Genomic DNA, 19,843 nt, shown 5'->3' with positions numbered 1-19,843 from the left:
TAGGAATTGCATGTATTATACATTGTTCATTCTGTACACATGGCATCCATTGTAGTCTGTCCATCCTGGGAGTGGGGCAAATTTGTAATTTGAGATTTTGGGCTATACAAAATAAAATGAATTGAATTGAATATCTGAAGTAACCTAAAAAGAGTGAGAAGAGTTCTCATGCTGCAGAATGGCCCTTTTCAGAAAGACGTACCTATAGGACAGAGTCAAAGAATGAGAGGGACTCTGAAGATTCTTACAACTATAAATACAAACACAAGGACCAGTGTGGTTACTTCTCTTCAAGATAGCGTCTCTTTCTCTTTTTCTCCTTCAAGCTGTCACCAGCTTCCCTTGGCAATAATTATCTGTCAGCATGCACGGATCAGTCGCCGGGAACCGGGTGTGGAGAACTTGTAATCCATCGATACAGGTGCACCGTCACGCTTTTGCTTTGTTTTATTTCACTTTTTGGGTGGTGCAGCCTTCTTTTGTAGTAGTATGTAGTGGCATATATTGGGCTAGCACAAAAGGAACAAAAGAAAAAGATGATCTACACGAGCGTCACACACATCTTTTCATAAAGATGGACGGATGTGTCAACGTTGCTTTAAGTGATCTCCTTTTGCTCTTTAGAAACCAGGTAAGTGACTTGCTAATAAGTAGCCATCTCATATCAAGTATCAACTCAAAACAATGTTTAATAGATATTTTATTTCCAAAATGACAATGCAGTCATGACAAAAATGTAAAAATATACCTTCTGCCATTTCTCAATATTACTAAGTATATCTTTTGTGCAAGGAATGTCTCTAATCACGTAAATAAATCAGCGATCTCACAGTGATCTGCTCATGGATTATTGTCATGCCATCCATAGATTTGGTCAGCATAGCATAGTTATTTCCAGAATTGTAAATATATATACATATATATATATATATATATATATATATGTGTATGTCTGTTTCTAATAACACATTGTGCCGCACAAAAAGCTTCACTTTATTTGTGGATACGTGTGCTTAGAATGAAAGTTGGAGTTGAGAAGTGTTAAATTTTGCGATGAAAGGGCATTGTCTCCTCATAATTGTGTTCTTTCTTCCTTCTCAAAAGGATTAAAGAAAAGAATCCAATCAGAGACGGTCGGTAGGTTTGACGCCTTATCGTTGCCCATTTTTTCCGTTCCATCAAATTTGCAGTTTGATATTCACATTGTTCTGCGATTATTTTTGGGTCGGATCTAAATGAAGGAATACATGTTTTTCACACCAATCTTGTCTCTCTCTTTCTGTATGGGAACAATGAGGAGAGTCATAAATTAAAGTGTGATTACAATTTGTCACTTTTAGTGTCACCGTTTCTCACTCGGCAAAGTACAGGAATGCTTAACACTTTGGGGCACGGCTCATACTGACCTCCAGGAATTATCTTTAAATCACCTAAAATCACGTCTCACGCTTCACAGAAATCTCAGTGTTTAATTACCACATGCCTGTGGCATGTTAGGCATGTTTTCCCGTACTGGTAAGGTACACGATTCATAGCAATTAAGAATAGCATTGCGTGTGATGTTCATGCATCGGTGGATCCGGGGCCAGCAAACTGCGGAGACCAGGATTTAACACCCGGTAACGCTCCATGATCTAAATGCAGCACACTCTACGGGGATGCGGATTAATGAGCGTCCCACACACTTGTGGAAGGCTAAGAGGGTCTTAGGAAGCTCCTGAATCTTCAGGAGGGATTAAAAATACATGTTTATCTTCCTCCCTTCCCATTTGATATGCCACTGTACTGAAGTAAGGTTCTCATTTCTCCATTTTTAGTATTTCTGTTGATTTTCTGGCATGCTCATGTGGGTCTATATTCAATGATGCTTACGTTCATGGAACACAAATAACTGTCATTGCTTCATTTGTATGTTAAAGGTAATTTTATTAAGATGAGATTTAGTTTGTACTTTGCATGGGTGACAACACTCCTTATGCAGGGCGTGTTATTTTAATAAATAGACAAATAATTCAGCATCTTCTCCAGCACCACACACAGCTGACGTCAAGGGACTTTTAACAATGTGCTAACAAGTCCCCTCATTGAAAAACTGCATGTTAGTGCATGGAAAGTAAAAAAAAACTTGTGTTGCGTCTTGGCATATACATTTAGTGTCTTTTCATTCCCAGCCTCAACAATGTGGACTACAGGGTCGTGCTCGTCTGCAGGTTGTAGATGAGCTGCTTGCAAACGTCGTCGGGGAAATCCTAACTCTCCTTCAGCTTACAAAGCGGAGAAGCTTCCACACAGCAGCAATAATCACAATGCTGCGGTGGCGCTTTTTGCCTGTGTGTGTAAATCTAAAACCACTTACATAATGCACACGTTTTTTATCCCCGGTGCCGGAGATAGGAGAGAAACTTAGCAAAGAGAGCGTCGGGGTGTTCTCAGAAAACCACACACGCAAAGAAGGAAAAGCACTTTGTTTTCTGCTGATCTCTATTAACATCCCGGTGATGATATCCTACTTTCCATTGAAATTCAAAACCACAGAAAAATGCCTTTCGGGTATAAACTCATTTACTAAAGAATGGCAATTGTTTTCAGCTATGAGATAACGGCAACGTGTTATGCATCTTTTTCTTGAGGATTTGAGGGGAAAAAAAGAAATGAATATTTGCCAATGGCTGTTGAACTGGAGATGAGGCAGGCCGAGTAAATGACAGCGTGGAGGCTACAACAGGAAGGAAGGTAGGAGGTGGAGGGCAGCAAGGGATGAATAAGGATGATGAAGGACCAAGATCAGGGCGGAGATTATCCCCGGGGCTTGTTCTGTGGCTCCGTTCCTCCAGCTTGAAGGCCCCTTTAGGAGGTTAGGATCAGGCGAGCGGCCCAAATCGATGGGTCGAAGAGGGACCCGGAGGCTCCATGCTAATACCTGCTCTATGATAATACCGTCTGCCGGGCTCCCTGCTGGGTAACGTCATCCATCATCCCGCTGCTGCCACCAGCACAGATAGCGGAGGAGGAGGAGGAGGAGGAGGAGGAGGAGGAGGAGGAGAGAGACACACAGCGTTGCACCGATTGATAGATGGCTGAGAATTGCTCTTGCGTCGCTGCCATAAATCCCAGAGCTGATTTTAATAAACCTGGTAATAGGGCAGAGAGGATGTCCTGCACATGTGTCTTTGGCCCTTCAGAGAGAGAGAGTGCCACAGAAAGAAATGTTAATCCGTATATATTAAACGTTACTCGCCACAGCCTCCGTGTCACAGCGCAGATGCATCATAGCTATTGATTGGCCCCTTTCTTGACCAGCGATTTGAAATGAGATATTTCATCCTCTTGAGAGAATCCCAGTCTGTTCATTTTCCGAGCAGAAACCCACCGACTGCCCAGTGTGGATTTGCCTCCAATTGTGTGAACGGTTTAATCTTTCGACGGGACAACGTCGTAAACTATGTTCCATCTCTGGAGGATAGTTAATGAAACTGATGGTGGAAACACTATATCTGCCTTCCTATGTCTTAGAGGGACTATTCCAACACTGTTACAACCAGGCTTCATTTCGATAATGCAGACAACCAACTCAAGGAGAAAGAAAACCTAAAATAAACATACTTCCAGCATCACCTGTTTCACAAAGGTACATGAATGCATTTTGCTGCAACACTTTCTAGTAGTTTATTGTTTTCTCCAGATGGATTATTTTTTTAGAAAGTATGGATGAAGCAAAAATGCAAAAACACAGATTTTGCTTGTCGGATCCAGACCACATTTGCAGGTGGATTGAAATGTAACTACAAAGGGATTACCAGTCTATCTTTTGAGACGATACGCAGTGACGCCCGCCAGGATTTCCTCTCAAAAATGTGTCTTCACCACCGTCACTGATCCTGTGTGGTGCAACAGAGGAGCTCCGTGCAATTTGTCGCCAGCGTGATTTTTACTGGGGGGGGGGGCAAAATGATGAAACACCATTCAAGCATTCTTCCGTTATTGGCGAGCCGTGTCCCCTCGGGTGTACTGACGCCAACTCCGTTGCCACGGCAACCCATATGTTGGAGGATTCTGGCCACACAAATCCGACACACTGGCCCAAACGTGATGACTTGCAAAGTACGGACGGTGTCTTAAATATCAGATCCTGCAAACGGTGGGATTTTGGTTGTCGTGTGAACACAGCATCGGTCTTCATTGTATACGTGTGTGAACTCACCATAGGCGCATTACGGGGTCCCCCCCTCGCCCTCCCAGCACCTCTGAGTGCTTTCTCGCTTCCTAGAATTACCGGACTCAACTGCTCTTCATTGAGTCACTTGCCATTGTGAGAGCAACACAAGTGATGACGTTGTTATCAGTGTTGCTGTCAGGATTTACAGTCGTCATGTGGTCTGGTTAACACAGTTGATTCACTTTTCCTCACTCATGCAAACACTGTCCGGACACAGCAATGTTGAGGCTTAGAGGTTGAGTCAATGCAATGGGTTCGCTTAGATGTAACAAATAAGTTGAACCTTTGGGTCGGTCTCTTGGCTTTGCTGCACAAGGGATAAGATCATGGGTGTTAGTTTATTTCTGGGCACTTTTCCCCCCTGTGGAGTAGTAACTTAACTGTTGCCTCTCATATCGGTAGTGTCCATCTTTGCCTAAAGCACAGAGCTCTTGAACCGAGCCAACGAGCGGATCTAATCGCTCTCTCTGTCTCCTTCCCCTCTTTCTTCCTCCTCCTCTCGCTGCAGAAATGTTCTGAGCGCAGACAAAGGAGAGAAGGGGGCATTTGAGGAGAGGGCTGCCCTCCTCCATTAGTGAGCTGCCATCATGAAAGAAGTCTAAATTCACATTCCATAACGGTCCGGTTAAAGGATGGTCTCTCTTTGGTCTCTCTGCGTAACAATATGACCTGATTTATGTTTGTTGTTGGTCTACAGTTGCCATAGTGATTTGGACGGGAGCGAAGGAGAAAATTGTTTAGATTTGAGGACATGTTCATGACCTTCATGACCTTTCATTGTCGTCAGGTTTTTGACATTTTTGATTCTCTTCTCCTCATTGTGGTCGTTTTGTAAACTTTTCGTGCTCTTTCGTGTTTCTCTTTCATTCGTGGATTTTGCGGCGCTGGCGGCGCTCGCAGGCTGAATACGTTGTGCTGGACGTGTACGACTATTTTGTTCATGAGAAGCGCCAATAAATGAGTTAGTCATTAGTTATTTTTCAACATTTCTCTGGAAAAACTTGATGAATGAATAATGATTTGCACTTGACACGGATTGAAGAGGGGGAATGCAGTTTGGGTTAATAATGTAAACAGATGGTTGTTTAAAAATCAGATAGTGGAAAATGTTTCATTACTTACTTGTGGAGTGCAATTAAGAATAGGAAACATGTAAAAGTCTCAATGTGACCTTGATGTGCCGCGCTGGTTTAACTTTTATTCCGCAGTCCGTAAAAAAAAAAGTAGATTTTGCAATTCCCTTTCACCACACCGCCATGGAATTATCTCGTATTGTTTTTGTGTGCCTTTTCTTATTTGTGGCACACTATTACTTCAGGGAGGACAGCAAAGTGCTCGCAATGAAAGCTTCTCAGACAGAACCAAGCCAAACATTACAATAACTCTGTATAATACGATAAGTAGCTTAGCAAACCACTCTGCTGACACACGACCCGTAAACTGGTCTCCCAAATCCTCAGCTTCGACTTCAGGGCTTCCTGTCTCAAATCAAATTCAGGCATTAGCAGGCAGGCAGAGGTTTGATGTTAAAGCCCCCAGGTGATGCTAGATTAGGCTTGAGACATGCTGCAAAGTGCACTGTATATTTTATAATATAGAATTAAATTCATTGAAGGGAAATGCAGAGCAGCAGAACTCTCCTGTTTTTTTTTATAGTATACAGAGGCATTTTACTAAGTGCTTAAAATGTAATAATTGGCAATACTAAATATAGTCTTACAGTGAATGCAGCATTCATGGTATTATTGGGGATTAAGTGTTGAATGTGGCCATTTTCAAAAAGCAACACTCTTATTTAGTGCATGCGTGCCAAGGTAAGATTTAATAAACCAACAATTCCTACCTGGGTACTTACAACAGTAACAGTACTGTGTAAACATTGGAAATGTAGTTGTCCATCCTAAAACCCTGCGTGGAAGGTCCCACGGATGGAACAAATGTTTTGCAGCCCGTCAATCACGTGTTGAACAGAAAGTGGTGAAGGAACAGAAGATTGGATCTCTTCCAGTTTTATTGTGCAATTTGATGTTCTCATTTTCTCATGTTTAAACGGAGGCTGCACCGTGTTTTAGCCCCTGAACAGTATATTGTATTTTCTCTCTTGAAAATATGTCTTAAACATTAAGCTGCAAACATTCAATCAACCCCCACCGACCAAGTAAGTGGACACGGCGAAGTCTGTTCCGACGTATAAACGTGTTCCATTCTATTACAGCCCCGTGTGGTCGGAGTCTTCCTGGTAATGTGAACGCTATTCTCTCAGTTGTATCCGTCCAAGTGAACAAACACAGCCTCAGGTTCACTCTGGGCTCGGATAGACTGCTTATTGAGGAACCAGGAGTTATTGGGGTGGTGAAGAGGCCAGAACTCCTTTGAATTGACTCTGTCGCCACAGTTAATAAGATAAAATAGTAAAGGACAGACAGCTGCATCTATTAGAGACACTGCTGGCCCCAGTTAGACGCACATGCAGGTTTCCTCCCAATGAATTATCTTTCACACGCGATCATGATTGGCAAATGAGATCTCTTCTCTCACTTTGATTATCAGCCAGGTCAAAGCCATGTAAGGATTTTATTTGCTTTCTTATTTGCCCTTATTCACTTTAAATGATCAACATTGTTGGAAATCCTCAATAAACTGGGAAGTGTTACCTGTATGGAGTTAAACAGCCCGGAGAACACACACACACACACAATGGACACTGGATTGACAGCTTCTCTTGTCATTTTGCTTTCACCTTATTGAGGCGCATTGTCTACACTATATTTAAGGTGCAACTCAAAGTGTTTTACCTTCACCTTCACAGGCTTTTATTTTACGAAAATGACTACGAGGAAGCTGCAGGGACCAAGATTGTGGATGATGATATATGATTAGTCCATAAATCCCATGAAAAGGTAAAGGGGCTGAAAACCTTTCCCCCCCAGATGCTAAGCGCGGGGGGATGCCACCTGCGGAGAAAAGAAAATGTCCAACAGCCACCGACAGAAGGTGGTGAAATCCTTTTACTCATGCAGCGTAGTAATCCACTTTCCTGTTTTTGTATTCGTTGGCTTATTTCTGTTGCATCAGTAGTCATCAAAGCCCACAGTCCATACATTTGCCCTTAATGTGTTTCCTTTTGGCATGCAAACACCCATTGAGTTGCCCCATTGTGGATCTACCCTGTGAGTGAATGTGCTGAGTCCATCCGCTGCTCCTCATAGTTATTGGGGGGAAAATTACAGGCATCCGACCGCAAAGAGACACAATGAGCCCAGCAGTGAAAACAAATTGGTACTCCGGGGAGCTGTAATGCTTCTTTTTTTTTTGTTACCTTGTGTTGTGGGGACAACTTTAAAAAAAGAAAACATATTTCAGCTGGTGCGATCGAGGTTGATCGTGCAGAGGACTCTTTGTGTGCGTGTGTGATTGAAGCGTAAATAACAGGAACAGCAATCACTATGCATGCTAAACATTTTCTGATATTAGGAGATTAAAAACAATCCAGCGGTCAAGCCGATATGCATCATACTAATACACAGCTTCATGTTGACACTGTGTAGAAAAAAGCATCTTTTATATATTCCCTGTTGATTTCATGGGTTGTTCTTTACTTGTGTTCATTATTGTTCATTATAAACATGTCTTCCAACCAACTATTTTCAATTATTTAATTTTCATTGCAAAGCCAGCAAGCTCATATCATCATGTGATTCTAAAAATGGTTCCCATTGGAGTTGGTGTAAACACTACTGTAATGCTGCAAATTACCTAGATTCAACAGCATTAAGTAGCTTAATGATACATCCTATGAGACAACACATTATAAGCCAAAAGGTAAACAGTTTGAAGTCCTCAAAAAAAAAGCTAAATGAACTTGTTACAGAAGAGGCTCACAAAAAACTAAACACTCGATCACCCTCGCTTTATTCTACCATTAATCACAGCATGGTTACTGCACACAGGCTATCAGTTCAACAATATGTCTTCTCATACGACGCGTTAAAAAGGTAGGATTGGTTGATAAATCAATCATTTTTACCCGCAGGGATTCTGTTTTTTAATTTCGCCAGTGATGCATGATGGTGTATCACACAAAGAGAGATGCTGCGTTGTCGCCGTCACACACCGGCATCCACACCCTCCATTTATCTCTTGTTGCCGTATCTGCATATCAAGGCCTATTGCGTCACACCTTTCTGTGCATAAGACAACAGAGAAAATGAGGGAGTAGTTTGTTAGCAGCCTGGAAATGAATCAATGTTAAACTGACAGGAGCAGGAAAAATGTTTAATCGAGACTTAACGTGGTGTTTTGTTCTATTGAGGTTACTCGGCAATATGGATATTTAACGTAAAGAGGCTATTATGAACAATATTTACAGCACATTAGATGTGCACCTCTGCGTGTAATGAGGGAGGCTGTTCTTTCTTAGGGTTTTTTGTTACCCTAGATGTCATGCTAATTAGAATGGGGCTGCTTAATGAGATAATGATCTACTTTTTCTGTTATGCTACTGGTTAGCACGAGCTAGCACTGCTGCAGACAGAAAAAAAGCCCCCGTCGAATGCAAATCGAAGATTGAAATATGGTCAGTGAGAAAGTAGAGGAAATAGTCGAACACCCTGAGAAAAGTGCTTATTCCGTTCTGGCTATTTCAGAGCTAGATTGGAAGAATGATATGACTTTCACGACTGTCCATCCATCCATCTCCAAAACCGCTTATTCTTCGTACAAGGTCACCGCGGGGTCGATCCCAGCCACCATGGGGGCGAGAGACGGGCTATACCCCGGAAGTCCGTTGCAGGGACGACACAGAGACATGCAAACATTAACAGGCAATTTGAGCATTGATTATATTTCCTGAATACTGCTTATATTTAGTGTCTAGCTACATTTCACAGAGCAGACGTATGGTGTATTTGCTTACTCAGGTTTCTGGATAGGAGACAGTTAATGTAACACGATCATCACAACTGCTCAGGAGGATCCGTGGTCATTAATTAACCAGTTGCGATGCAAATTTTAGTTTCAGTTGATAAATGACCCTGGTGTCTGCTGGAGATGTGAAGGAATGAAATAGCAGAGTGGGTCCATCTGTTTACATTATGCTCGGTGAAAGGAAAGCGGGGGAAAAAGCTTCTTATTACACTCTTTATCAAAACTAATTACAGATACAAGCTGGAGGAAGGAAGGTACACTCATCTCAGCAAGGATTAAGGGTGATGAGGGCTGTTACTCACTTTTTGCATCCGACGTGAATTTCTGCAGCCGTTAAGAAGGACATCCCTGCTGGGTCAAGGTTGGTAATACAGCTGGGATTATATTTAACAAACATATTTGTTCATTCACTGGTTAGAGTCAGAGTTTATTTTAGTATTGGGGTGAAACAAGTAGTTATCGCTAACATTGGCATGTTAGCTTTTTTACCTTCTCGCATAGCAGCAAGCTTACACAAGTATGTAAAAACACATGTACAGCGGAGGGACCAAATAACGGGATTAAAAAGGTTGCCACAATTCGTCCAGAGGGAACCGTCTTTAAGATGACCAAATGTTATTGTAATCCGTCACCATTGAGACGTAATCAATCCTACAGATTTGGACTCAATGACAAGTATAGGATTCATCTTTTGAAATAATGAATCAATGCAAAAATCGTTATAAGAGATATTTGGGCAGTTGCAGTGGACCAACTGACAGACATTGCTAGTCAGAGAGCGAGAGATTCCTCCTCATCCCCACTGAGAGATTACGGTTTAAGTGCAACGTTTCTCCTCACATGCATATTAATGCGGGATGGTAAAATACAGCATCTGGATGTAAAGGAGAACTACAGGCTGCTTTTTCAACTGGAATCTCTTTGGGTAAATAGAGAATGACCCGAATTGATGTAGCTGCCAAACAAGGTGCCACCTGCCACATCCCAGGAACATTCAGTCACACTCAAACACACGTATGGCTCGGCCTTTGGCAGCGCTGTCAGGTTTTACGATCCAGCCCAAGGACAGTTACGGCGCAGCGGAGAGAGGCCAAGGCTGCAGTGGAACATTGTGTGGCCTTTAGGGAACCTAAGCTGCCAGACAAAAAAAAATCAAACGATCAGTGTGGAGGAGACTTTGAGCCTACAGTTTGTGCACATTTAAAACGCTGCAGCTCTTCCTCTGTCTTGTTCCAAACGAACGGGCAAATAGAGGGGACGACGTTGGACTGGAGCTTTTTGATTCACTCATGCACTGCTGGCCCCACTCAGTGAGCCAAAAAAAACATCTTGCCAGGGTTTAGATCTTGGTAAACTCCCAAAAACAGCACAAGCAGACTTGACACGCTTGGGGAAGGAAAGCGCAAAAGGCCTCTTAAAAACCCCCCCAAAAAAACCAGGAACACCAGAAAACCTCAAGCCAACTGCTGGAGTGACACGCATACAAAACGGGGGTCGGCTCAGTGGATAAACAGGCACGAATCGAGTGACTGGGGCTGAAGTACAGGTACGGTGATGATCAACTGAATTCAGGTGTAGCGGGAAAGGAAGGGCGGGAAACTAAACAAAGACAGTTAGTAAGGTGGTTTGTGAGGGTTACGTGTGTGGCGAAAGAATAAAACAGGGAGGGACACTGGTGTCAGAGTTTTTGCGAGTCTTCAGTTGACTGAGGCTGGATACTGACGGGATGTCCGCAGACACGCAGCCATATTTGGCCTTCACGAGAATCAGGGCCAGCAGATTGAGGGAGGCGACGCTACATTATTGGAGTGGTAAGCGAGGGAAAATAACAGTTGATGGATGAAGGAGAAAATAAAAAGACCCTTTAGGCCTGGTTGAATATATTGCCACTGTAATTGCCACCCATATCTGCCAATGGACCATTCAACGCCCGTCACGAGTTCAGGGCGTTACTTAACCTTGCTAAGCCTAATTAGAATGAGAGGGAAAATGATAATTGAGTGGCCATTAGAGATGAGGATCTTGTGTTAATAGGTACTAAATGATCATGCAGGAGGGAATAAATGAGCCTGAATGGCTGAGAGAGGGTGGATGAAGGATATTACTATCATTATTATTCGATAATATGGTTGCTTTTGGCATTTCAAAAATTAAGAGTCAAACAAAGCTTTTAGAAGGAAATCCTCCACGCTGGCAAAGCTGTTCAGCGAGACTTCTAAATAGGTAGAGGACAGTAAAATGCTCAAGCAATGGATGGCTTTGTTTTGAAGCCCCAGCAAGGCGTAGGCAAAGTCACCTCAGCTCTACACAAGAACATTTCTTTTTTTGCCATTTAAAGTTTGTTTTCAACTTTGTAGCCACTTTCTTAACGTAAAGGTTTCTCTTCGCCTTTTTTTTTCAGTAGTCACCTTGTCTTGCTTTACCGTCTCTTGCATCTAAGAGAATATTTCCCTTAGCTACTTTTTACCCAAGAGCGTTTGATGCCATAGACAAGAATAAAAACACAATTCAGGAATCAGCCGAGCCCTAACAGATGTGCATATGGAAATATGTGCCAAGGTATCACATAACAGTATGTGGGAAGTGTTGACGGATCGTACGTGAACTATAAACTGCTCTGATGTTGTGTTATGTAAATTGCACCCATCATTTTCCTCATGACAACCATCTTATAAACAAGTTACATCAGATCCTTGTAAGATCCCTCAAAACAACTCATGTGGCAACGAACATTAACCATGAATCAGTGATCTCTTTATGTCTGTACACATATAATATATATATATATATATATATGAAGCTTAGGCAAAAATTCAGTCAGGAAGACTGGACAGGCTGTGCCGTTCCCTGGTGGCCTCCTCTCTCCCTGGGGGGGCACGGCCAGTTGATTAGGGGCGGGGTCGGGTAGTATCAGACGTGGGTGTCGTTACCTTAAACCAATCGCCTTGGTGCAGGCAAACGTTAAAAACTGTTCTCCTCTCTTTTGCTGTCAGTTGTCATTTCAGCACGCTCCAAAGGTGACCCGCCACCACCCCGGACACCTCCAATCTACAGCAGAACCTGGCATATCAGGAGAGGTTTGCAACTTGGGCTCTACCACCACCACCACCAGTGTCTGGACTCCCAAAGGGGGGGGATATGCCTCGTCTCGGCTCGAGATCCCGGCCCCTGGTCTATCCTGCGGCAGGATGGAGTCCAAGCCCCAAACAACTTGCAATATCATATTATGCCTGTTATAATAAAGCATTGTTCAAATTTCAACAAGTCTCTCCGGATTGAAATATATTTATATGTTTCCTGTGAACCAGACATCCCGTCATCAGTGCTTCTGAGTGGCCCCAACTTGGATATGTGATTTGTCCCTGGAGGTGTTTTGAGGAATTGAGCCATTGAATTTTCAGTAACGGCTTTATTAAATCAGTGCAAAAGACAGACATAACTCATTCAAAATGTCATCTTTTAAGGTGGTCCTCCACACAACACCCATAGAAGCTACTTTCTTTCAAGGGAGCAAGAAAGAAAGCAAAACTATCCAACAAAACAACAGCTTTTGATTTCTTCTTACACATCTTCTTGTGACATGTAATGATAGATGGCGAGGAAATAATCAACGGGAAACAAAATAAAAAACTAAACACAAGGAAACCATCAAAAAAAAGACTCCTGGTTCTGCAATTAACCACAGATTTTAAATTATAAACAAAGAAAACAAAGAAAAGACAAAATTGTCAACACATCAATAGCATTAGAAATAGTGCCTAAAGTTCACAGAAAAAAGCAATCCCCTTTTTTATTTACTCACGGTGTGGGTGATAAAAGAACTTGCAATCAAAGTACATAAGTTAATCAATACTGTGTTTATACAATGGTAAAAAATAAAATATTTATATAATAGTACTTATTTTTTTTTAGGTTTACACCGTTACTATAAAGATATACTTTTTTTTCCACTCCATGACAACTAATGCAATAAAAACAGAAGCAAATCGAAGAAAGGACTCATGAGAGCATCTGACTCTGAAGGCTTATGGCTACCACCTTGTCCTAAAAGACCACAACCACTGCATACAAAGAAACAGGCTTTGCTCTCCCCGCTTAAGGAGGGAAACGAGATCAAACACAGTCTGCAACGAGAAAAGAACGAAACACACCAAAAAGTCAATGCTCTTCCCCAACCAGGACAGTAGCTCAGCCTTCGCAGTGTTGCCCGGCCCGCTGAGAGACACGCGGGTCAGTAGGATGGACGGGGAGACGGGGGAGAAGAGGCAGAGAGATGACGTCTATGCATGAGGCCGGGGTAAGGAGGGACGGAACAAAATCAGTGGCAGCTGTGGGGACGATAATGAGGGAAAGAGGAGGAGGAAAAAAAAAGATGGGTGAATCGGAGGTGTAAGGTGAGCTCCAATACAAAACTCATTTGTAGCTTTGTTTTGTTACGATGTCAATAAACAAATTGTTTTCAAGTGTCTCGGCAAGATGCGGCATGTTGCCATGAACACGGCTAACACGGCAACGCTTCTCTGCCAATGCGATGGCGTGCTGCCAAAACGGAAATAAAATGAAAAACTGTGAGAAATAAGTTGTCTAATTGATAACGAGGGGAGGGGTACCGGCGAGACGAAAGGAGAGAAAAACTTCAAATACAGTCAGAAGAAACATGAGATTAGAGAAGACCCAATTGGGGAAAGACATGCCACAAGGAAAGTAAAGATGAGGAAAAGGAAACGAAAGCAGTGAAAGGATAAGTGAGATATGTACAAAAAAAAGCGTGAGCTTTGTCATACAACAGTTTTGCCAGTGGGTAACTGTCTTCTCGTTTGATTTTTTATTTTTTTAGGCGGTGAACACTCTTCTTCTGGCTTCTTCTTCATCATCTTTTTCGGTCTTCTTCTCCTCCTCCTCCTCTCCTAAGCCTGGGTTGCGTGGGGGCGATAAGTCGTTGCTTTTCAGTGTTGCAAAAAGGACTACGGGAGGTTTCAGCAGAATCTACAGGCCTGGAGGGGGGAGGAGATGAAAGAGGAGAAGGAGACGGTGGAGGGGAGGAGGAAGAGAAGGAATGTGTGGGAAAGAAAAGACAAGAAGACAAGTATTGGTCATCACTGAACCAGATAAGATGCACTCAATTGGGCATCATTAAAGAGTCAGTCAGGACAGACGAGTTATACTGGTTCGCTCTCAGGTTCTCGCGACCCAAGTAATTGGCTTTAATGTGAAAACCAACTTGAAAGTGTGTCAGCGTGTGGACCTTCCTCAATGTCCTGGAAGGTTCAATCCGTGTGGCTGAACGCAACTCTCTCCAAAACTCTACAAGTGCGGCGGGCATTTGACGAATCGGGAGACGCTCCTGAATTGGCTTTTGACACCTGTAGAATACTTGAGTTTAGTTTACTGTGCGGCGGACAAGCGGAGCATTACCCTGGACTGAACCCCCCCCCCCCATCCACTTGTCTCTGAGGGGAGAATCTGTTTCAATTTACACAACATAATCTTTTACGGGAACCTGTGGGCTGCAAAGCGTCACAGCACATATGTTAATTTGGACTGATGCTGTGTTTTCCCTGCTGATACAGTCTGCAAAATGTAGGGTGTGTTCGCTGGTAATGTGACAGTATGTCTCATCAGTCTGGCAGAATTGCCTTCAACAATCTGCTGCTAAATTTGATACAAACAGACACGCATGCAGTCACTTCAATACACACACACACACACACACACACACACACACACACGCGTGCACGCTGCCGTATGAAATGGGAGAGTTTATTGATTGCTACTCTGCCAGTCATCTCCTCCAAGTCTGCTCACTGTTTCTGACGTGTTTGGAGACAGCTGAGAAGTCGAGGGGATCCTCACACTTCCCTCCTTTCCTTTCCTTTCCCCTCCTCACACTTCCCTCCTTTCCTCTCCCCTCCTCACACTTCCCTCCTTTCCTTTCCTTTCCCTTCCTCACACTTTCTACTTTGGCTGTATTGGATTTGAAGCTTCGGGCTTACGCATTGTCATTAAATTCTAATTTAGGACAAAGTAGAAGTCAAGCAGTCAAACTAAATGTAAACATACTCATAGTTACACGCAGGTCCAGTTGCAACTTTGATCAAATGATCAAATAATAAATAATATATGCTAATCATTTGTAACTATAACACTAATAATAATTTAATTGCCTAAATTATTAGGCTTGTTAGTTAATCATTTAAAGGTATTTTTATCTTGTGAAAGACATCTGGCGTTTGATTGCAGCTGTTAGTAAGAATTGTGAAAGAACAGTATGACCTTGGTAACACGTGGTATCTCCGCTAGTTAGTGTGGAAAGAAAACATATAGAAACATATTCTTAACTGATGAAAGCGCATATTGGTTATGTTTGTTAGTTTAATTACCCGAACAACAATAATCTATAACAATTCGGCATATTAAAACCAATTCTTATTATTAGATAGATTAAGAACAAAGATATTATTAGTTACAGAAGCAAACATTATTGTAGGCTGTAACACAGGTGCACTTCAAAAGGGGATATAAAAGTAGGTGCTTACGGCGCATATCAGTCACCATTGCTTGGATGACAAGGTGAACATTTGCTAAAACTAGATAGCCACATGCTAACATTACCATGCTAACGTGACACGACTCCGGACACATCACCGCTTAACATGAACTGTAAACAAATAAGCATTGATATCTACAATTCAAATCAGGATGAAAGTTACAAGACAAGTGCAATATTTGCTTATTACAGTAAATGACGTAGGAGAGACCCTGCACCTCCCGCAGTGGATGCTGATGACTGCGACTGCGTTTGCGTCACCGATAGCACAACTCCAGGGTACCGATGCCACGGTTACTGCGAGGAACGGATCAGGTGCACCACAACAACTCCTCCTTACTTAACAGGCTTACCTTTGAGCCTCTCCTTTTACTGCTAATCTAGCAAAATGCATGCTGCAAAATGTGGTGTACAACAACCAATTTGGAGGCAGCAATTTGTCACAGCTAGTGTTTGTTTGCAAAAGGGTTTATCGTTGCATTATGCCTTTTGCAGGGGTGAACCGCTGCTCCCACTGTTCTTGCGTGCTTCGTCTAAGTTGGCAGCCGGTATCAGTCGAGACAAACTCGTGGTGCGTTTCGGGTGAAGACATGCCAATATGTGTATTTGTCTATATCCTCCGTCATCTCCACCGCTCCGTTTTGCTCTGAGCCTCTTTCGCCCCTTGATGAGATCATGGAGCGGTCTTGAGGGATGTGAACTATAATTTTTCCAGACATCCTGAAATAAATTGGACAGCGTAGTTCAAAAAAATTCCGAGGCGATCGAAGAGTCCTCCCGAAATGGGGGAAAATCGTTTTTTTTTCCCTATTGTTTTTCCTCAAATGCCCTCTTTTCATAAAGCTCAGGACTAAGTGCACCCCCCCGAAACCGAAATAAAAGTGGAGAAACACTCAAGGCACTCAAGACCCAGATATTGGTTTTTGCAAATCTAATGAGAACTCTGGCTGCCCCGTTTCAGCTCACGTGAGGAGCCAACGCTCCCCCTCTGGCTAAAAAGTCAAGACCTTGGCATGAAAATACATTTCCAAATCAATTCACCTCGGCCACCATGCAGACGCAGGCTACTCATGGGTCGGGAACGGTTGAAAGAGAGAATTTAATGTAGGAAGACGGCAAAGTGAGAAAAGCGGGGGGGACAGAATATAAACACTATTCCTGAGTTATGAATGAGTCACTGAGATAGCAGAATTAGCCGTACTAACCCGCTGTGCTACTATAGAGAATCACAGCGGGAACATTTATAATGATTCCCGTTAACCCCCCTTTATTCCTGTACATGTGCATTTGTTGCTGTGGTTGTCACATAAAAAATAAACTTTTTAATGTAACACATCGTTGTTGCATTGATCACAGCCAACATAACGCCCTCACTGCTGAGAAATGGTCTCATTTATACAGCATAGACCCCTGTGAGTGTGTATATGATATTTACACAACTTTCCCACCATCCCCTTCCAACCAGTACATAAAGAGCCGCTACGTGTGCTGGAGAATGAGCCTATTTGCATATCGCAGGACCACACACTGCGGTCTGCGGATGACCTGATGGAGCATCCCGGGGATCCACCCGTGTCGACTCATCCCGCCGTCTGCGCTTATTGTAAGTCTATCGAGGTAAAAGCCAAAGCTTAATGCGTAAAATGTCGATTTAACAAGCTGCTGGAGGCGAGGAGGAATCAAACAGGACACCGGAGGGAACAGTAACCACTTCCCAGCCTTTCTAATTGCTGAGAGGAAAGGAGGGTGACAGTTGATTAGCTCAGGTGCGTCACGGCCGCCACACAGAAACGGCGCCGTTGCAGCATGAAGAGGAAACGTTGGAGGAGAAGACAGAAATCTGTCAGGGTTACACTGACTATAATGAGACTTAATGATCCTCACCAACCCAGAATTGAATGATGAATGAGTTAAAGATAAGAAAAGAACCAGAATTTGTTAGTGAAAAGATGAGTAGAAATTACTTCATGATATGATTATCTTAAGTTTTTAGGTGTGTTTCATCGATGTTAGGGTCAAAATGAATCATTTTGATCACGTTAATGTATAGTTTAATAATATTCCGTATACCTTAATAAATCCTTCTGTATATATGCGTAGATTGATAAAAAAATCTGATTAACTACAGATATTTTTGCTTCATCTTTGATGTACACAAATATTAAAGCATCAGAAAATATTAAGAGCTTATTTTTAGTATATTTCCATCCGGTGTTATTATTTAAAATCATAATCAGACGCACCAGACCCATCGAGCCTTTCATCTTTGTGATCAAATAGGGATTATAAATATTTAAAGGTCAAGCACAAGATTCGATCTCTGAGAACACTAAAACGTATGCTTACTGACATTTTTACTACTACCACTACTATTCATATATTCTTTACTTCTCACCTTCATGCTTAAGCCCTATTTCAAAGCGCTAAACAGAAACTTAGATTTTATGGAGGTGATATTGAAAGCTTTGAGTGAAAAGTAGCAAAACCTGTTGTAATTGCATCAAAATCAGTTTCTATTGGCCCGGAGGTAATGTGGCTTGGAGCAATGGACACAATGTGCTTGTTTTACTTGTGCGCCCCATCTGTACCTATGCGTGTGTTAATTCACGACAGAGTGTCACGGACTCTCCTTAACCCACTTTTGAGAATCGTTGACTAATCCAGGATGAAAACACAAACACTAGCCTCTGTCTGAGCCTTCCGCTTCATAGAGCGATAACTTGATACACCTCTTTAAACTACCGTCCCACACATAACAGCTGAGAGATCAATAACACTCGACAGGTTGATCCGAAGGGCCAAAAGCAACGCAGCCAGCGAACACTACGGTCTGATGCAAGGCATCTTCAAAAGGCAGCTGTGAAGAAGCTGTAATTTCACTAGAGTAAATAAGCCCCTAAACATCCTGCCTGTATAGCGGGGAGGAGATTAGCGTAGAGCTGCAGAAGGAAGAGGAAAAGTGGCTGTCAGAGCGAGGCGAGGGATCACACGGGAGGAACAGTGGGGACTAAAACCCTCGGCAGGACGGAGGTAAATTAGTGGCATCTGGGCCGGGAGCTGTTTGTTGTGTTTAATGGTAAATGCTTTGTTTTGTCCCCCCGACTCTCTCTGTCTGTCTCTCTCTCTCTCTCTCCTTTACTCTTGGAATTATATTATTACTTTGGCTGAAATTACAGCAAAGCACAGAGAGAAGCCATCCTCTGCAGCACATTAGAGTTACAGACAAATCTGCAGCTCCTGCACAGGAAGATTCTACCAGCCGGTTTGAGCAAGCAGACCTTCCTAACTGGAGCACACGCAGTGTTGCATGAAATGGCAATGCAAAGATGTGAAAATACAAGTAAGATGTTCATTTTACCACCTTATTATTTCTCCTCCCTCTTAAGCCTTGTTCACACACAGCCACTACGGGCAGAAACATACATTAATCTTCAGAGCCCAGCCACGTCCACGGCACCTGTATGTGTAACATGTTAATGATTTATATACTGTCCAACCAGCACAGTTATTTTTCTCCAGCCACACACACCATCGAGTTAGAGAATGTCAGTTAGAGCAGCAGTGCGGCTGCTCCGAGGAGATAGTGCATGTGCCGTACCGTGCACGTCAGTTCACGTGTGCACTGATAGGGGGCAGTGTGGTCATCCGTGTTGGTTTTCTACCCGTGGCGCTGTACTGCCGCCAAAAGCCGAGCACGCCTCCATGTAATTACTTTTAAAATTAGGAATCATTCTCACGAGTAGGCAGGCATCCTTTTTCCGTGCCCTCGCAGCTCATACGAGCACGTCTTCACTGCACTTAGTTTGTCCAAAAGTCTCATCTTAAGTAAACAACGGATGCCTTCACGTGGCGTTTTAACACTCTGAATCTGAGCGTGTACGCGTGTTCGTCTTCTTTTTATATCTGCAAGCATTTCCCCTTCACAAAACTGCAGGATAAAGGCGTAATTGTTCCCTACTTTGTGCTAATCTGTGTGTGTGTGTGTGTGGGGTGGATGTGTGTGAGGGTCCACTGATCACAAAAGAAAGGGCTTACAAGGGAGTGGAGAGAAAGTAGGCCCCTGCAAAGCCCCAAGATTTAACTGCCAATCCTGCAACAGCAAACAAAAGGTCTCGTAAGCATCAGGAGACACAGTATATGTCACCCCCCCCATC

The 19,843-nt window shown here is 42.9% G+C and overlaps 1 protein-coding gene across 1 annotated transcript in view; it reads right to left on the bottom strand.

The window, feature by feature from the left end:
* Positions 1 to 12,536: 12,536 nt before the first annotated feature.
* cdh13 (cadherin 13, H-cadherin (heart)) overlaps positions 12,537 to 19,843 on the bottom strand; it is a 251,006-nt gene continuing 243,699 nt past the window's right edge. The window contains exon 14 of the mRNA XM_078081980.1: positions 12,537 to 14,136. Coding sequence (XP_077938106.1) covers positions 14,129 to 14,136 — 8 coding nt within the window. The 3' untranslated portion in view covers positions 12,537 to 14,128. The remainder of the gene's footprint in view (positions 14,137 to 19,843) is intronic.

This window comes from Gasterosteus aculeatus, chromosome X (assembly GCF_964276395.1).
Source record: "Gasterosteus aculeatus chromosome X, fGasAcu3.hap1.1, whole genome shotgun sequence".
Taxonomy (NCBI): Eukaryota; Metazoa; Chordata; class Actinopteri; order Perciformes; family Gasterosteidae; genus Gasterosteus; species Gasterosteus aculeatus.
This window is presented reverse-complemented; position numbering and strand designations above follow the sequence as displayed.